Here is a 17,640-nt window from a genome sequence, read left to right as displayed (position 1 = left end):
ATTAGTAACTTGTCTTTTGGTTTTTAAAGGTCCTTTTGGTAATAGTTTTAGAATAGCTTAACTGTTAACTGAAGTAGATGGTAAAGCTCCATGTTCATTGTTTGATTTCTATGAGGTATTCCAGTTGTTACTGTCTGAGATTTTGACAGACAAGGATCAGCAAGTGATTAAAAAGGAGACCTTGGATAGTATTCTTGAGAACTGACGAAGAAAAGTGGGAGAAATAAGAAATTATGTAAGCAATATGGAGAAACAGTGAGGATGCCTCAGTGAGAAAAGGTGTTAGTGGTGAATGTGGTAAGACATTCCTGTGATGGAAGCATGATAGCAAAGATCAACTAAGGGCTTTGAATAGAAAAGAGCTATTCTGGGAGGTACAGTAAGGTGGAGGAATTGAAAAAAAAGTGGATAAATAAAATGTCATAAAAATTAGCCTAGTCCCTTCAGATAATGGAGCATCCATTGAAACATGTTTTGAAATTGAAGAATGAAGAAAAGCAAATGTTTGGAAATAGTCTGTTCAGTAATAAAGTCAGTGCCACAAGAGAAGGTAATAAATTCTCAGCAGCATATGGTTCTGATTGAAGCCAGTCATTCTTTCTATTCACAATCTGGTCAGAAAATTGCCAGGATAACTTGCCAATTTTATTAGATTCATAAGACAACCTCTGGTATAATGCCTTCCTTTATCTCTGTAAATACTCTTATATAATAGATTTACTGGCACAGAAATTACCTGTATTGGAGAATGGTTTCTGCAATTACAGGGTATTTCACTTTAGATTAAACATTTATAAAGCCATGTTACCAAAGAATAGAGACCTAATTGAATGTGTAGGTTACCACTATTGATGGTGTTTTCTGATACCATCAGAGCTTTACGCACTGCAGAGTTCAGTACCTCGCTGCAGGTTATATGCAGCTTTGGCAGCAGTTTATCTCCACTGAAATACACTCAGTTTAAATTTGATCATAGTAAATTGGTGTGGGTCATAAATTACCAGGGAATCTGAGTTGAATGTTTTTTGATATTAGGAGCTAAGGAAGACATGATAAGGCAATATAAAAGAATAGCCCTTCATATTCAGAACGTTCTATAAGTATTAAAGGCCCATAAGGTTCAGGATGACCTAAAGAGAGGTTTTATATCTGGCATATTCTGTTTACATTCTCTTTGCCTCATTTCTAGTCATGGTCTCCTTAATTAGACTTACTTGTGATCCTCTATGAATTGCTAGAAACCCATCTGAAAATGGCAGTCAAAATAACTTGGTCAATAATTAATCCAGCCTTTTGTAGTTACATTTTTGTGACGGTTTTCACTGAGGTCATAAAAAAGTCAGTAGTTTCCTTCAGGTAGAATTCTGTTCCATGAATATTCAGTCTATACCTTCATCCATTGCAACTGTATGTTGGTTCTTGCAAAATATTTTAGTGTCACCTATGGAAGTTTTCCAGAGAAATATGAAAATCACTTCGCAGGTTTTGTGGCCAGTTATGTATATGAGTTGTTTTGTGAATTCTGGGGTATTGTTGGGTGCCCAGTGTCCAAGAACATGATTTTTGAGCAGTACTTAACTGCATACAGGAACAAGTTACTCTAAAATGGGCCTGCTGTATTCCACAGGCCGATACTCCTTTTTTTTTTTGCAGTATTTCCTCTGGTGTATATGGACAGAACTTTTTAAATTTTTCTGAGTACTGTTACCATTAAAGGCACCATCTGCAGAATTGATGGAGATAGTTGCCTATAAAGTCTTTGAGATATCTCTTCAATGTATTTTAGCAATCAACTACATTGTCAGTGAAGAAAATACTAAATAAGGTGTTTAAGTATTTTGCTGGAAGAGAGTAACCATTTGCAGCAAGAAAATGCTGTGGAACATAGTTTATAGAATACGTGCAAAACAGCTGCGAGGATGTAACAAACACCTGTTTCAAATTCCATGAAGCATTGAGAGACCTGATAAATAGCCTTCTTGGCATTATCCTGTCAAAGATTTTGTGTTGCTAGGAGTGCGTAGTAAGAATTTTTTGAAATTATTTCCATTGAGACTGGACGCCTGTGGCTCAAATGAGCTGTGTAAAACCTAATTACTTTTGTTCACCAAAGAAGAATTGAAGCATACAGAACAGGTAGCTTGATAATGGAAGGAACTGTATTTGAAATAAAGTTGGTCAGGTCTTATTTAGGAAGTAACATAGCTGCTTGGAGGGCAAGATGACTGCCTGTAAAATGTTAACTATTTGTAATGTTACAGATTCTGATAGTGAAAGAATAACATGAAGTCTTACAGTCTGGAGTGTAATGTGTCAGCTCATAGGATTTAATTCTCTTTAACTGGTTTTTTAGCAGGGTTTGGATGATCCCCTTAGCACAGGAGACAGTGCATTTAACTGGAGTTGATTTGGCCATCTTTCTGTCCTTAAAAATCATAGAATCCCTTGGCAAAACTGCTTGGTTTTAACATGCAAAGATCTAGATCCAGGACTGAAGTTGGCAGTTTAGAAAGATTATTTATGCTGCTAACAGGAATTGTACACCTAAACTGATGGAGTACTATGTGGCTTTGACAATTTTATAAAAAAAAATAATTTAGGCTTTTAAAAAAAATTATTTTAGATTGGTATTCAGAAAGGACCAGCAATATATAAACTTCAAAAAAATACAATATCTGGCAAAATTGCCATAATAAAGCAAGATAATTATTTTCAATGATCAACTTCCTATGAGAATTAGTATTTTCTCATTCCACCCTAAGCTTCAACCTACAAATTATTTGCCTTTTTCTATAATGATCTACTAGGTTTATCTGTCTATAGTTTATCTGAGGATGTACAAATTAATTTTTTATCTTCCTTATGAACAAGAGACTGTTTTTATAATTTAATAGCATTAAAAGCAAAACTATTGAAGAAGTGAGACTACTTGTTCCTGTTTTTTGCATGTTGGAGAAGTGCCTATATTTCATACTGTATATAAAGATTTCTTGGAGAGTTCTTAGATCTAGCTATATATATACACCTTTATAGTAACTCTTCAGAGCTTCTATAGGAATGCTTCTGATCATTCTTTGTGAAGACTCCTGAATTGGAACCATGAAAAATTGTGAGAAGAGAAAAACTATATATTTTTTATCTCTGTTATGAAAAAAAATGTGGTTTTCTCTGATTTTGTTTTCTTCCAGAGGATTTTGTCCTAGACCAAGGACATAGGCTACAAACAAGATGTAATTTATTTGTATGAATGTAAATGTACACAAATATTGATATAAATAATAGGAATAAAATATATTTGTGTGAAAATGAAATATTTTACAATACTGATTTTATATTTCATAGCAGAAACGCTTTTGTCACCCTAGGGTTTTAAAACATAATTTTGATTTCTCTTTCAGTTCATGTCTTATTTTTGAGGTGGACCTGGGTTTATTTTTTAAAACTATATGCACTGTATGAATTTTAACTTCCAAATAACCATTTTAAGGTAATATTATGCACTCTGTACATTAAACAATACCCTTTGTTTAGGTAAATTATATTCTGGAGCTGCATATTGGATTCAAAATATGTTGAATCAATGTTGTTAGGATTGTAAAAACTGCAGAACTTCAGGAGGTCTGAGTGGTAGATTATTTTGAAAAAAAAACCAAACAAAACAAAACACAATTGACATTCCAAATTTTATCTATGTCTACTGATTCAAAACATGCCATTTTCCTTTGAAAATAAGCCTGACAGAACTCAATAGAAAATGGAGACATTTAATGTGAGGCTGGCTAACATGTTAAGTGAGTTTTGGACAAGGTCTATTATGTGCACCTAATTTTTGCCAAAGTAGTTCTAACTCACGGTGACACTTCTCAAGTTTTCAGGTTTTTCTTTCAAGTGCACTTATTCCATGGCAGTGCGCCTTATACAATATTTTATGTATATAATGTATATTATTATAAATATATAATTTGCATACATTCCCACAAACATTTTGATTCTCAAACTTCGCACACTTTATGTAGTTCATCAGGATACACTGTGTTCCATTCTGGCATCTGCCATGGCACATCTATGCTCAGTTTGTTAAGGCTTTGTTCCCTTAATTCCTCTACTTCATTAGATCACAAGATTTGAGTATTTGTCCACTTATTTTCCCTTGGTTTCCATGGAAGCTGAAGGATGAGTGTTTGTTTTAAAATTCTAGTCAGCTTCAAAAGTCTTGCATGTATGATAATTATGTTCTATACAAGATTGTGTTCTTAAGCCAGCAAAGTTCCTAATTAGGTGAAATAGGTATAGCAGAGACAAGTTCTTTTCATAGTATTTCTTAATTCCTAAAAAAAAAAAAAACCAGAAAAGTAAGTTTCATTTTCAAAATATTTTGTACCTGTAGTTATGTGAAGATTTTATCAGGTAATTATAGTGTTTCTGTGATCATAGTTCAACAGCAAAATGACTTGGTTAAAGCTAGGATTTCAAGCAAGTGAAGGTGACCATTGCTGTACATATACTCTTATTAAATTCACATACACCTTGGTGTTTTCAAATACTATAAAATGTCTTCTTTAGTATCTTTAGAGTGCCATCATTGTAAATATTTTAATATTTTATTTTAGCCAGAAAGTGAAATTTCCACCACAGTAGAAGATTACAGTTCTGAGGTAAGACTGAAGTAATGCTTTTCCCAGCTTTTCTTTCAACCTTTTGTGTTACATGTTTGCTGCAATGCTGTGCATAGTTTTTCAAATGGAGAAGGAAAGAAAGAGCAGATGTGATATTATGGACAAATCTGTTGCGTGTTATTACTGGTATGATCAATGTACCATTAAAGCAGGCATTATGTCTACTCCAAAATGGGATGGCTACTGTAATAAATAATGCAGTATATACATAAACTGTTGTAGCAGTGTCATCCTTAAGGTCACATTAGTGCTTTGTATTACCAGGGGAGTATTGGCTGTGCATAATCTCTACTAATTTTCTGTGATAGACTATTTAACAAGTCGATTACATTTTAATGAGTTTCAAAGCAGCCTCAGTGACTGGCTGAGTGTCAGCCTGCTGGTGGGAGATGATGAGTGATTGCCTGTGCATCGTTTGTTGTTTAGCTGGTTTGTTTTCCTTCACTTATTGAGCTGACTGTATCTCATCCCATGAATTTCAGTTGCTTTTGCCCTTCCAGTTCTCTCTTCCACCCTGCTGATGGGGGAGTGAGTGGCTGGAGCAGGGGCTTAGCTGCTAGCCAGAGTCAGCCCCACACATTGGCATCTACAGCTCATCTCTGTCACATTGAAGGGTAGTTGTGTGTGTGGAATTTGGGTCCTGTCAGATAAAACAGTTATGTTTATAAGGAGTAAACTACCTCATGCATAAATGTTGGTTGAGAACATGCCAGCAGAAAATAGCCATGGAACATCTGAATACAGTAGGAATTGGTTTTAGTTTGAAAATCTAATTTTTCATGTCTCAAACAATCACTTTGTGTAGGGACAGTCTGGGTTTTATTTTGCAGTTCTCTGTGCTAAACAGTTTAGAACAAACACACCCAGAATCTTAAGCTTGGCAACAAGTAAGAGGGGATGAAGTAAATCGAATTAATCTCATTGCTGTTTGCCATCAAGAGTGTGGCAGGCATACTTTTGAAGAACTGCCATGACTGTAGTGCACCTTTTTAGAATATGCATCACCATGGTATGTGAATATTTTTAAATGGAATTTGCAGTATGTGAAGAATGAACCCTTGAAAACAGTTGACAATGTAATTAATATTCATGTATTTTGACAAGTAAGATATTACATATTTTATGAAGTATGGATGAAATTCTGATCACTTTTAAGGTGATAGGAAGCATGGCTGGAGACTGATGCAAAAGCTGAAGGAAACATGTCTTTGCATAGGGCAACAAAATACAGAAAACATCTGGTATAATGCCTCATGGTAATTGTGGGTGTGTTGTGATTTTACTGTTTCAGTTTCAGTTGAATTTAAAGCTCTCATTTTAACATGAAGTTTCACATCTAAACACTTCATTTTTCAAAGATTTCTATAGATAATCTGCAGAGGATATTAGGGAGCAAATTTTCAAATACTGAAGACATAGAAGAGTAGAATTGCTGAATAGGTAGAATAAGAATGGGAAGAATAGAAGTATCTGAATATTCCTTAAAAAAAATACAGATTTCCTAAAAAATGCTGTGGCAGATGCATTACTAGGCAGTTCTTATTCCTGCAAAAAGACTTTTTACCTCACTGAGAGTTATTTTCTAAGACATAAATATGCAACACAAAACTCATGGATACTAGCATGATAATGGTTCTGGTGAACAGCAAGCTCAAGCAGTCAGATTTGTCAACTTTTCTAATAAACTCTTCTTAATTAAGAAGTATAAGCCCTCTCCCACAAAACCCCCAAAATATGCTGAAATTCATTTTCCCAAGGTAACCTAATTGCTAATTTTAGCTAAGTTTCATATAGTCAGTCAGTTGTGACATAACTAGAAAATTCAGGAGAGGCTAAGAACATTGACAAGCGGTGATCAAAATCTAAATACTAATTTTTAGGAAGTATTAAGGTGTCTATAATGTACAAAAAAAGGTGGAGGAGGAAAGAAAACACGAGGTAAAATTGTTAATATGTTCCAAATACTTCTGTATGTTTCTACTACCAAATCAAACAAATCTTTTAAGCAGAACAGTATGTATTGATTTATGCTGAGCATGAATTTATTATTTATAGGGGGAAATCTCTGTAATAATAGTATTAACTTTGTAAGTAGCTACATGTTACATATTACTGCTGCTATTTTTGAGATACAATTTCTGGTCTTCTGAAGTCTAAAGAACATTAGATAGGGTACAGTGATTTCATAAATGTAATCCTGACCTCTGGTGGCATTTATCATGAATCACTGCCTTTATCCAGTGGTGGAAGTTGGTTTTCCGTGTGTTTCTCAGAAAGAAGATTCCTTTCATTTGCCTTAAGCATGTGTATTAACTGATGCAGTAGAAATGAAACCTTTATTTTTATCCATTAGACTACAGATTATATTTTACTTTATAATACTAAATAATATTTCTGTGAATTATTTTGAAAATGCAATGAAGGAAGAACAATCAGACATAATGTCCTTTGAGACTTCCATAACCTTCACTTGTTTCATATTGTTTGTTCACCAAAACTGTGACTGCTCAGTAATGTATTGTAAAATTGAATCTATTCTTATTTTGTGATTATTTGTTCATGCAATTTTATCCAGAGCTCTTGTTACTTCTTGGTTCCATTATGTTAAAATGGTATGTGGTTTGATTCTTTCAGTGTTTAATTGTTTCCTGGGGAATGTAACTAAGCATATCATAAGTAATTAAGGCATAATAATGTTTCAGTTTTAAAGGTGAACTGCAAAGCTTTTAAAGAAGAAATTATAAGAATCCACATGAAGAGCATTTATAGACTTGCAGAAGATCTCTAAATGGGTAAATCACTGGGACCATAAGTCAAAACACACAAGTCCTGTAGGCCTGGTTTAGCCATCTACTGACACTCAAGTTGGATCTGAACTACTGAATTCATATATTTCAGATGAGTGGAAAATTAATTTTAAATTAAGATATTTTGGAGCTAGTAACTCATTGCCAACTGTTTGTCTGCTCTTCCACAGCAGAATTTGTCATGCTAGGGGTTGCCAGGCTGCTCCCAAGATTTCCCTCAACACAGCCCCCTGCTGTGGCTGTCTGGCTGGGGTTTTAGACTGCAGTGCAATTTGTTGCCTTGTCATGTTTCCACTTGCACTTTGCCAGAAGACATTTGAAAGAAGAAGGTGTCAGATGAGAAAAGCATGGACTACCATGTTACTGTGTGGATCACTTATGTGATGTCGAAGAGTTACACTCCCATGAAATGGAGCAGGATTTTTGATGTTCCACACAGTTGATTTGATGTGTGTAGCAAAATCTCTAAGTTAAAGGTCTTTTGTAGAATTTTCAGCTGCTGAGCAGTCTGGAACAGCTAATGAGATAAGACTTTTGTGCCTTTCCTGTTAGCTTTTGTTATAGTGTCTTTGGTAGTCGCACATAGCCATGATTCATGGGAGAAGTGTATCCACTGTGGTAGATTACAGTGATTGCACACTGCATCTTTATCAATTAAGCCTAAGTAAAATGGGAGTTGCAAAGGGGAAAGGAAGGATTTCATAGTAGTTTCTATTACACTACTAGTGTTGTTAATCTGGGACATGTGCCAAAATCGGAATAAAGATGTTGGTGCCAGGCGCTGCGAAGACATTTGTGTGTCTGAAAGTAGAGCAAACATCTGGCAATACACAGATGATACACAGTGCCTCTATGAGTTGCCTGGACTGCTGTTTGCTGCAATTTTCTTTATTCCTTCTAAACTAAGGTAGTGATCTCTGTGCTATTTTTTTTTTTTTTTTTTACTGGGAAAATCAGAGATTGAAAGGACACTGTATCAGCTCTGCAGATTCTCTAATGCAGATTTATTCATTCGCCTAATACAAATTCAATGACTGTATTGATCCCATTTATAACAGTGCACTTATTGATTTGCTCAGGCGCGATAGTTATTTGTAAGTAAGCCCTGATCTAGGCTATGGCAGACATCTGAGCAGCACTGCTTCTTTTTTGATTTAAAGGTAGTATTTGGATCTCAAATACTATGCTACCTTTCCATTTCTAGCATCATTATTTTTTGTTTAAGACTCTGATGTAATAGTGAGCTCTGAGGAGAAATGCAGCTTTTCTTGCTTTCTCATTTTTGAACATTGGTCTGCTGTTTTAAAAGCCTGCCTGTCTGTTTGATCATTACTCATGTGTACACAGCGTGCTCTTTCCATTTGGATTTTTTTTTTACCTATAACTGCTGCTTTGGCTTGTGCTTGCTTTTTGGAGATTTTCTGGCTTTGGTTTGTACAGTCAGTAGAACCAAAATTCTCATAGAAGCTGAAAAGGCTTGGAGTCTTAGGTGAGTGAAAGAGGATTTGTTTTCAAATGTCTTATGTCAAATGTATAATTTATTTTTTTCAATTTCATGAAATTCCTTCAAATTGAGAATTAAAGTCTGTGGTGCTACCTTTCATCCCCTATCAAGAGATAGGTGACTTTCAGAAAGACTAAATCTTGTGGTGTATAAAAATCTTTCAGAAAGCATAACTATGTTTAATAATATATAAAAATACTCAAGTTGTAATTTAAAATGCAATAGTGCTGTATTTTAATGATTTAAAAGATAAAGCTTTGCATTGACCTTTAAATCTGAATTCCTTTGTTTTCTCTAGATGTTGATTGGTAACAAGGTTTTTGTTTTTTGACAGTAGTATTTATTTTTGCAATTTTGGGTGTTTTACCTGTTATCTATGCTTACTTTGATGCAATTTGCCATATAGAAAGCTATTTTGTATTTCAAATGAAATAAATTTTTGTAGCATAACAATTCCCATGGGTCTGCCATATAAGATTCAAGTAAGTGGAAAACAAAAATCAAGCATTATTTCAAATAATGTATTGAGAAATTGTCTTTATACAGGTAAATGGTTGCAGTTTTGTGACAAGAACAGCTATACCTGCAGACTTAATCAGGGTACGGTATTGCAAATTGAATTGGAATACTAATGGAGAATACTAAACACCTCAATTTGTTTTGAACAAACACTGTGTTGCTGACTAATACTTTATTTTGCATGCCGTGCTCTACATCTGCATTGTTTGCTATATTAATATAGTGTATCCTTAAACTTGAAATGCAAACCAGTTTAGTCCATCTATTAAGGCTAAGGTTATAGAGCACAACTCGCAGAAACGTTTTGTGTCAGTGCTTTTCAGGTGTGAATTATACTAACAAAGGAGGTTACCATGGCAATAAGATCTTTGATGCTGTATTGTATGTTAATGTTCTGAGGTGGCATTTCGTAGAATTTGATGCTTGACTTTATTTGCTGTGATAAAACATAAAAAATGGCATGTAAAGGAACTTGGATTGATTTAGGAAGAAGAATTTGGAGTTGAAGACATTCATTCAGAGCATGGAATGCAGCACTCAAACACACAGCTAGAGGTGATGGAGAATCAGTTGGTTGGGAAGCAGCAAGAGATTGAAGAACTAAGCAGAGAGATAGAAGAAATGAGGGCAGCCTATGGTACAGAAGGATTGCAACAGGTATAATTACCTTATGTTGCTTTCTACTTGCTATTTGGTTACATGCAAAAATGCAGAGCCTCACTGGAAAGAGTTCACAGTAATAGTAGCTGTTCAGAATGCAATCAGTGTGTGATATAGAATTAATGAAATGTAATTTCAGTCATATGCCATGTGTTCTGTTACTTTGAATGGCATTTCCATTGTGTGTCCTTTTTCTCTATATTTTGTGACTAAAATTGGAATTGTCTTTGCAGTGAGATTCTTCAAATTAGGAATGGAAAGACAATTTTCTACAAGAAAAGTCCTAATTCTTCTCTACTTATGCAAAGACTTTAATGTCTTCCTGCTCCTCCAAGATCAAAAAAACCTCAGGTTTTACTCCCTAAGGAATAATATAACTGAACCAAAATGTATTTGTATGTCAGATTTCACAGTGTGAAATACAAAAATGACAGCGTCAGAATGTTTTCATTTAAAACACCTAATAATTTGGGTTTACAGGAAAGCGTTTCTTACTTTAAAAATACCATTGCTATATAAACTTAAGTTTTAAAGTAAAGAATATTCTTCCAGTTTAAGCCAGTGGTGCAGTGCACTCAGGTCAGTGCTTTGTTGTGCTTTATGTCTTACTTGTCTCTCTCCCAGTTTGGATTCAGGTCATGTCACTGTATTGTACTGTTTTTTTGCAAAGTACTATAATTTTTTTAATATATAATATTCAGTTATTTTTGCCATTGCATTGTTGTTATTATTATTATTATTATTATTATTATTATTATTACTACTACTACTACTATTATTACTATTGTTATTAGTGATAATAGATGTCATTTTATCCATCATAGCACCAGTTACCCAGAAGAGGTGGTTTATTATTCCTTTGTTTGGTGTTGAATTTTAATTACTGTGTCTTGAATCTGTTGTGCTAAACATAATAGTCATGATCACAGCATAATAAAGAAAATAAGTATTTCTAATGATTGTAACTACTGTTAATTTTCCCTAAAAGAATAGAAAGTGAAAATGTTTTTTAAAACTGCATTTTTAAAATGGCTATAATTACAATTTTTAAACTAAAATAAAAATTTACTTAAACAAAATTGAGCGTTTTTGGGTTTGGGGCTGTGGTACAATAATATTTTAATTCTTGCAGTGTATTTTTGTTTATAGTGATACAGTACATAGTATGTCAGCTGAGAAATGCATATGGTTTATTTTTTGGAAGAAACAAAAGAATTGTAAAAGGGGAGTGGGAAAGATAGTTGTGTGCTTTAGTTCTGTCTTTGCCAAGAACAGAGATTGACTTTAAAAAGTTGGAAATTATATTACATGATATGCTTTGGAACTAACGTATTTACACATTCATTTTCCTGATCTGTTATTAAGTTTCTCTACTATAACAAACATTTAGTGTTTTCATTAGGCCTGTGCTTTTTTTTTGGAGTTTACTCCAGTGTTCTAAAAAGAACTTTATCTGGAAGCATTACTATGTTAACAGCCAAGATTCAGCATATAACTTGGCGACGTGTTTTTGGGGAACACTGGAAACAAAGCACTTACAGAAGATTACTAATGGTTTAAGAAATTTGCAGTATGTAGAGAGGAGGCTTCCACTAGCCTTAAATGAGTTCAAATTGAGAAATAAACTTCATACTGATACATGATTATATAAAGGCACACAAAAATATTGCAGATCAATACTGTAGAATTTCTGACTGCTTGAATGTAATCCTACAAAAAATTAAAACAGTTGGCAAAGATTTTTTTTCTATTCTTATAATTTCTTCATCATTACAAATTACAAAAGTTAAATATGCTGTATCCTTTTTGCAGCTTGAACTGATTTTCTCATGTAGTTGTGAATGATTTCCCTGGGTTCACAGTGTAAGATACTGCATGGTATCTATTACCTGCTTTACTACAAGGAATGCTGTTTGTTGCACTTAAAGTGAGAGATGATATAACTTGCATTTATTGTGGGAAAAGTGTGTGAACATGAGTAGTTGTACAAAGCTGCTGCAACACTATTAGTAGATATTCTGGCTTCCTTTATGACGGTTTGTTTATGTGGCCACACTTTTTATTTTAAAAACAAGTTATATATTCAACTATATAACCTTCTTAAAAGTTCAGCTTTTGTTATTTGTTAACTATATTTTATGGAGAGATCATGTATTGTTCACTGGGGGGGGATACCCTTTTTCTTAAATTTTTACAAATAGAGCTTGTGAAAATATAAAAACTATACTTGTGAGACCCCTTTTAAACAGAGGTTAGGAATAACTTATTCCTACTTAACTAAAAAAGCTAGTATTTTTGACTGTGGTTTTCATGTGCATTAATAGTTTAAATTTTATCTTTTACAGCTACAAGAATTTGAAGCTGCTATCAAAAAAAGAGATGACATTATCACTCAGCTCACTACTAACCTCCAGCAGGCACGGAAAGAGAAGGATGAAACCATGAGGGAGTTCTTGGAGCTTACTGAGCAAAGTCAAAAACTGCAAATTCAGTTTCAGCATGTAAGTTATAGAGCTGCCAACATTTATTTGGGTTTGACAATAGCTGTCACTTTGGAGGTTCCATAAATAGGTATTTCCTGTAGAAATTTTTTTGTGCATTTTTCAAGGATCAGCCTCTTAGCATAGACCAGGAGTCATTTTCCTGATCCTACAGTCCTATGTGTCACAGTACATAATAATTAACTATAAAATTATAAATATTGGTCTGTTTTCTTTCCTATTGTGTGGTAATAGCTTCTGATAAATGCTGAATTATGGCAGTTATCCTGGGGAAAAACACTTGGGTAATTAGTTCCCAGAGCTTTGAGCAGAAATGTTCCCTTTGAAATCAAAACATCTAGTCATCAGCTTCCATGGGCCACAGCTTCACGCTCCAGTCCTTATATTTTTAAATAAAAGCTTCCTTTGTGTGTTATTAAAATGTCATTTAAATAACAAAGTGAAGCTTCAAAAAGCTTAAGGGAAAAACACTTGGGTAATTAGTTCCCAGAGCTTTGAGCAGAAATGTTCCCTTTGAAATCAAAACATCTAGTCATCATCTTCCATGGGCCACAGCTTCACACTCCAGTCCTTATATTTTTAAATAAAAGCTTCCTTTGTGTGTTATTAAAATGTCATTTAAATAACAAAGTGAAGCTTCAAAAAGACATTTCTTCTAAAACACATGGTGATTGAGGTGCCACAGGTACACAAACTACACCTTACAGTGTTGCAGTTGAATATTGTAGTATTTCATGCTGTTTAAGTATATTATATAGCTTACTTTGAGCTTCAAGGGGGTTATATTCTGAAGCCTAAGATTTTATTATTAAAAATGTGATTATGGGCTCCATAGCTGCAACTAGTTAGTTTTACTACATATTGGTGTATCTGAGACACTGCTGTCCTATGTTAGCTCATCATGAATATTTAAATAATATGAAATACCTTTTTGTTGGTTGGCCATCCCAAATGAATAAGGATGTTTGACTTCCACCAAAAGAACTTAGAAATCTTTGACTTGTGGTGTTGAAGAAGAAAGTAAGGATCACTATATCTGTATGTAGCACAAGTGTTTTCTGAAAAACCTGATGTATTTTAGGTTTTATTTCTTTAAAATTCAAGTTGCAGGCAAGTGAAGCCCTAAGGAACAGCAGCCACAGTTGCACAGCTGCTGATTTATTGCAAGCCAAGCAACAGATACTTTCACATCAGCAGCAACTAGAAGAACAAGAATGTCAGCTTAAGGATTATCAAAAAAAGAACGAAGAATTTGAAGAGCAGATTACACATCTTCAAGAGAAAATCATGACATATGAAATGGTATGTTCCTTACTCTAAAGATCGCTTTTCCTAAACACTTTTCAGGATTTTGTAATTTCTTTGAAATAAAAAAGCCAAAGCACAGGTAGTGAGTGTGTTGCATAGAATACATGCAACAATTTTAGGTTTTTGACACTGTTTCTGTTAACTAACACATAATATGTATATCATTCAAAAATGAATATTTTATGTCAGTATTATATATTATTTTTATAAAAGTTGTGGAAATATTTAGAGCAAATTATGAAACTATGTTTCATGTGTTAAAACACCTTCAATAAATGACATTATTAAAAAAAAAATAATTTTTACCTGCTTGGACATTCTTCTCTGCATTAAGCAAAGAATGAATTTTTTCCTTTGTGTACCTTTTTTATTAGCCTTTGTGGAAAACTTTTTAAAACCACCTAAAAAAATCAAATATTATTAAAAGTGATAAAGACACTGGGAGTTGGAAAGAATAGGGGAGGAGCATGATGACATGGGTAGGGTAGGAGTTCTCAGTATTCCAAGTGTACAGGAAACCTCTAAATGAGGTCAACAAATAATTTATATTTATGATTTATAACTAACATAGCCTCTCTAGACTTCTAAGAAAGACTAAATAACTAGTCTGTAATTGTTCTTACATATTCAGGTAATTAGCTAAAAATAAGAACATAAATTTCCTCTTTTTGTTTAAGGAAAAACAGAAGAAAGAGGGGGAAGATTTGAGTAAATTACAAGAAAAAGAAGCATTGGTTGAAGAGCTGGAAGCAAAACTTGGAGAAGAGGAAAAAAATTCGTTTCAGCTAAAGGAAAAACTATCAGATGTCAGCAAATTACTTGAAGAATTGAAAGAAGAGATTTCTTTAAGGAACCAGCAGATAAGTAATATGAAAGTTGAACTTACCACCTACAAACAGAAAGAAAGACAATGTTCTGATGAAATAAAACAATTAATGGGAACTGTGGAAGAACTGCAGAAACGATGTTATAAAGACAGCCAGTCTGAAGCTGACATTGTGCAAAGAATGGAATTAGAGACACAAAGGAGACTGGCACAACTTCAGGCTGAATTAGATGAAATGCACGGCCAGCAGATTGTACAAATGAAGCAAGAATTAATTAAGCAGCATGCAGTGGAAATAGAACAGCGTCTTTTGCAACAAAAAGTAGAATTGGAGCAAACTTCAAGTCTTTGTCTTAATGAGAATGTTAATAAAGATCAAATGCATTTAATGAATATTAAAATTAATGAATTGAATGCGAAATTGCAGGATGCTGATAAGGAAAGGGAGAAAATAAAGCAAGAATTGTCACAACAGATGGAAGTTATTGCAACAGAGAAATCTCTTCAACAAACTAGAATTGAAGATCTTCTTCAGGAACTGAATTTTTCAAGAGAGCAAGTTCAAAGGGCCAAGCAAACTATGGTGGATATGGAATGTAGATTAAATGAAGCTGAAAAATACCGGTTTGTGATTGAAGATTTAAAAACTCAGCTGGCTTCTGCCTCTGAATTTAGGAAAGACTTGGAAGTAAAACATGAGGCAGAAATCACAAATTACAAAATAAAACTTGAAATGCTAGAAAGGGAGAAGGATGCAGTTTTGGACAGGATGGCAGAATCTCAAGAAGCAGAATTAGAGAGACTGAGGACGAATCTTCTGTTTAGTCATGAAGAGGAACTTTCCAGGCTTAAAGAAGACTTAGAAAAAGAGCACTTGGTGAACATGGAAAGCCTTAAACACAACCTGAATATGCACCATAAGCAGCAGTTAGATGAAGTACAAAACGAAATGAGTCAAAAGATAGAAGCCATGCAATATGAAAAGGACAACTTAATCACAAAGCAGAATCAGTTGATTTTAGAGATTACGAACCTCAAAGATTTACAGCAGTCCATTGTAAATTCTAAATCTGAAGAAATGACACTTCAAATCCGTGAACTGGAGAAGGAGATTGAAGTGCTTAGGCAAGAGGAGAAAGAGAAGGGTACCCTTGAACAAGAAATACAAGAGCTGCAGCTTAAAACTGAGTTGATGCAGGAACAAATGAGGGAGAGAGAAGATACCCTTCAAAAAAAATGTTCAGAGCTAGAAACACAAAATAATGTTCTTAAGGGGGAAAATGAAACTCTGGAAGAGAAATTAAAAAATATGTTGGTATGCTCTGAGGAAAACTTCCTTTGTAACAGTAGTGTTAGCTCTAAGACAGAAATTTTGGACTTGCAAAAAAGAATAGAAAAGCTGATTATTGAAAATGAGCGACTTAAAAACCAGAACAGTATCCTCCAAGAGGATACTGAAAGGCAGAAGAATGCCTTTTCATTGACTGAGAAAAAACTTGAAGCTAGTTATAAGGAACTACAGAAAGAATGTGCAAGTCTTCTGACAGCAAAAACTGAGTTAGAAGAGAACAAGAAAAAGCAGGAAGCTGAGTATAAAGGCAAACTTAAAGCTTTGAATGAAAAAATCTGCCACTTACAAAGCAATAGACCAGTTTTGTCTAAAACTAAACCCTCTGGTTTTGAAGGAAGTAAAGAAATAAAAATGTCCAGGGAAGACATATTTGAGGCTGGAGAAGTTGTTGAGAAAGATGCAACCGAACTTATGGAAAAGCTCCAGATTACACAGCGTGAGAAACTGGAATTATCCCTGAGGCTTTCTGATCTCTCTGAACAGTTAAAGTCAAAGGATAGTGAAATCTGTCATTTAAATGAAAAAGTAAAATCCTTAAAAGATGAGAAAGAGCAAATTCTAGTAAAATGTAAAGAACTAGAAGTCACAATTAGTAATGTTCAGAGAAGAAATAGTAGTAGTAATGACTCTAAGAAAAAATGCTCTAAAGGAAAATCTCTAAAGACTGCTACTCCAGCATCTGAAAGTAGGAATAAAACCCCTGGTTCAAGGAGTAAAGCTGATGAAGGAAAAAATTCAAGAGGTAGTCTACGTTCTGGTAAAGACTGCAGCCATGAGGTAACAAAAAGGAAGGAGATCCAGCAAAGGCTGAAACCAGAGCAGCAGTCTGTTGGGGAACATGTGCATGGGACGCCAGACGGGGTGACAGAGGAAACATCATTACCAGCCATTACACAGAGTGAAAATAACCTTCAGCAGCAAGTGGATGCCTTAAAATCAGAACAGGTATGTGATGTAAAACAGTGTAGAAAATACTTTAACTTTATGAAAATTTTTAGGAGCTTGCACTTAAAAATTTGCATCATATTTTTTCCAGCTGGCTGCTTTCAAGTATAGATGTGTGTGTCAGTGGGGGAAAGGGTTGTGGCCACTGGCTGAAAGTGATTATATGAATGACCAGAATTATAAGCACAGTCAGTGTGTATGAGGATGCTTTTTGAATGGAAAAAAAACTCTTCCTTTGCATTTAATTAAGTCAACAGCAACAACAAAAATGTAAGAAGACTACCAGAACACTTCATATTTTGATGCAGCATTTCACTTTCTTAAGGGAAAAACTTATTTTAGACATAATTTTTAATTCTGTGATTAGTTTTTCAGTTCTCTTAAGTACTCATTCAAACAGTATAAAGAATAATGACATGTCACGAGTCATCTTTGACCAAACTCCTAAAATATCAAACTTGTGAAATACAGAAATTGTGAAATACAAATATTTTGTTTTAAGAAACGTATCTGGATGTGATAATGAGAATGAATATCATGCGA

The 17,640-nt window shown here is 34.1% G+C and overlaps 1 protein-coding gene across 9 annotated transcripts in view; it reads left to right on the top strand.

Moving 5' to 3' along the window:
* Positions 1-17,640, top strand: part of AKAP9 (A-kinase anchoring protein 9) — a 105,557-nt gene that overhangs the window by 29,025 nt on the left and 58,892 nt on the right. For 5 of the 9 annotated variants that reach the window (XM_039713217.1, XM_039713163.1, XM_039713189.1 and 2 more), the window contains exons 3-8: positions 4,611-4,655; positions 9,534-9,587; positions 9,993-10,163; positions 12,512-12,667; positions 13,772-13,969; positions 14,653-17,097. In XM_039713217.1, coding sequence (XP_039569151.1) covers positions 4,611-4,655; positions 9,534-9,587; positions 9,993-10,163; positions 12,512-12,667; positions 13,772-13,969; positions 14,653-17,097 — 3,069 coding nt within the window. The remainder of the gene's footprint in view (positions 1-4,610; positions 4,656-9,533; positions 9,588-9,992; positions 10,164-12,511; positions 12,668-13,771; positions 13,970-14,652; positions 17,098-17,640) is intronic. The other 4 variants (XM_039713156.1, XM_039713178.1, XM_039713199.1 and 1 more) reach the window with 4 other exon arrangements.

This window comes from Passer montanus, unplaced genomic scaffold (assembly GCF_014805655.1).
Source record: "Passer montanus isolate IOZ18808 unplaced genomic scaffold, ASM1480565v1 scaffold10, whole genome shotgun sequence".
NCBI classification, from domain to species: Eukaryota; Metazoa; Chordata; class Aves; order Passeriformes; family Passeridae; genus Passer; species Passer montanus.
The sequence above is the reverse complement of the archived record's forward strand: the minus strand, read 5'-3'. Positions and strand labels throughout refer to the sequence as shown.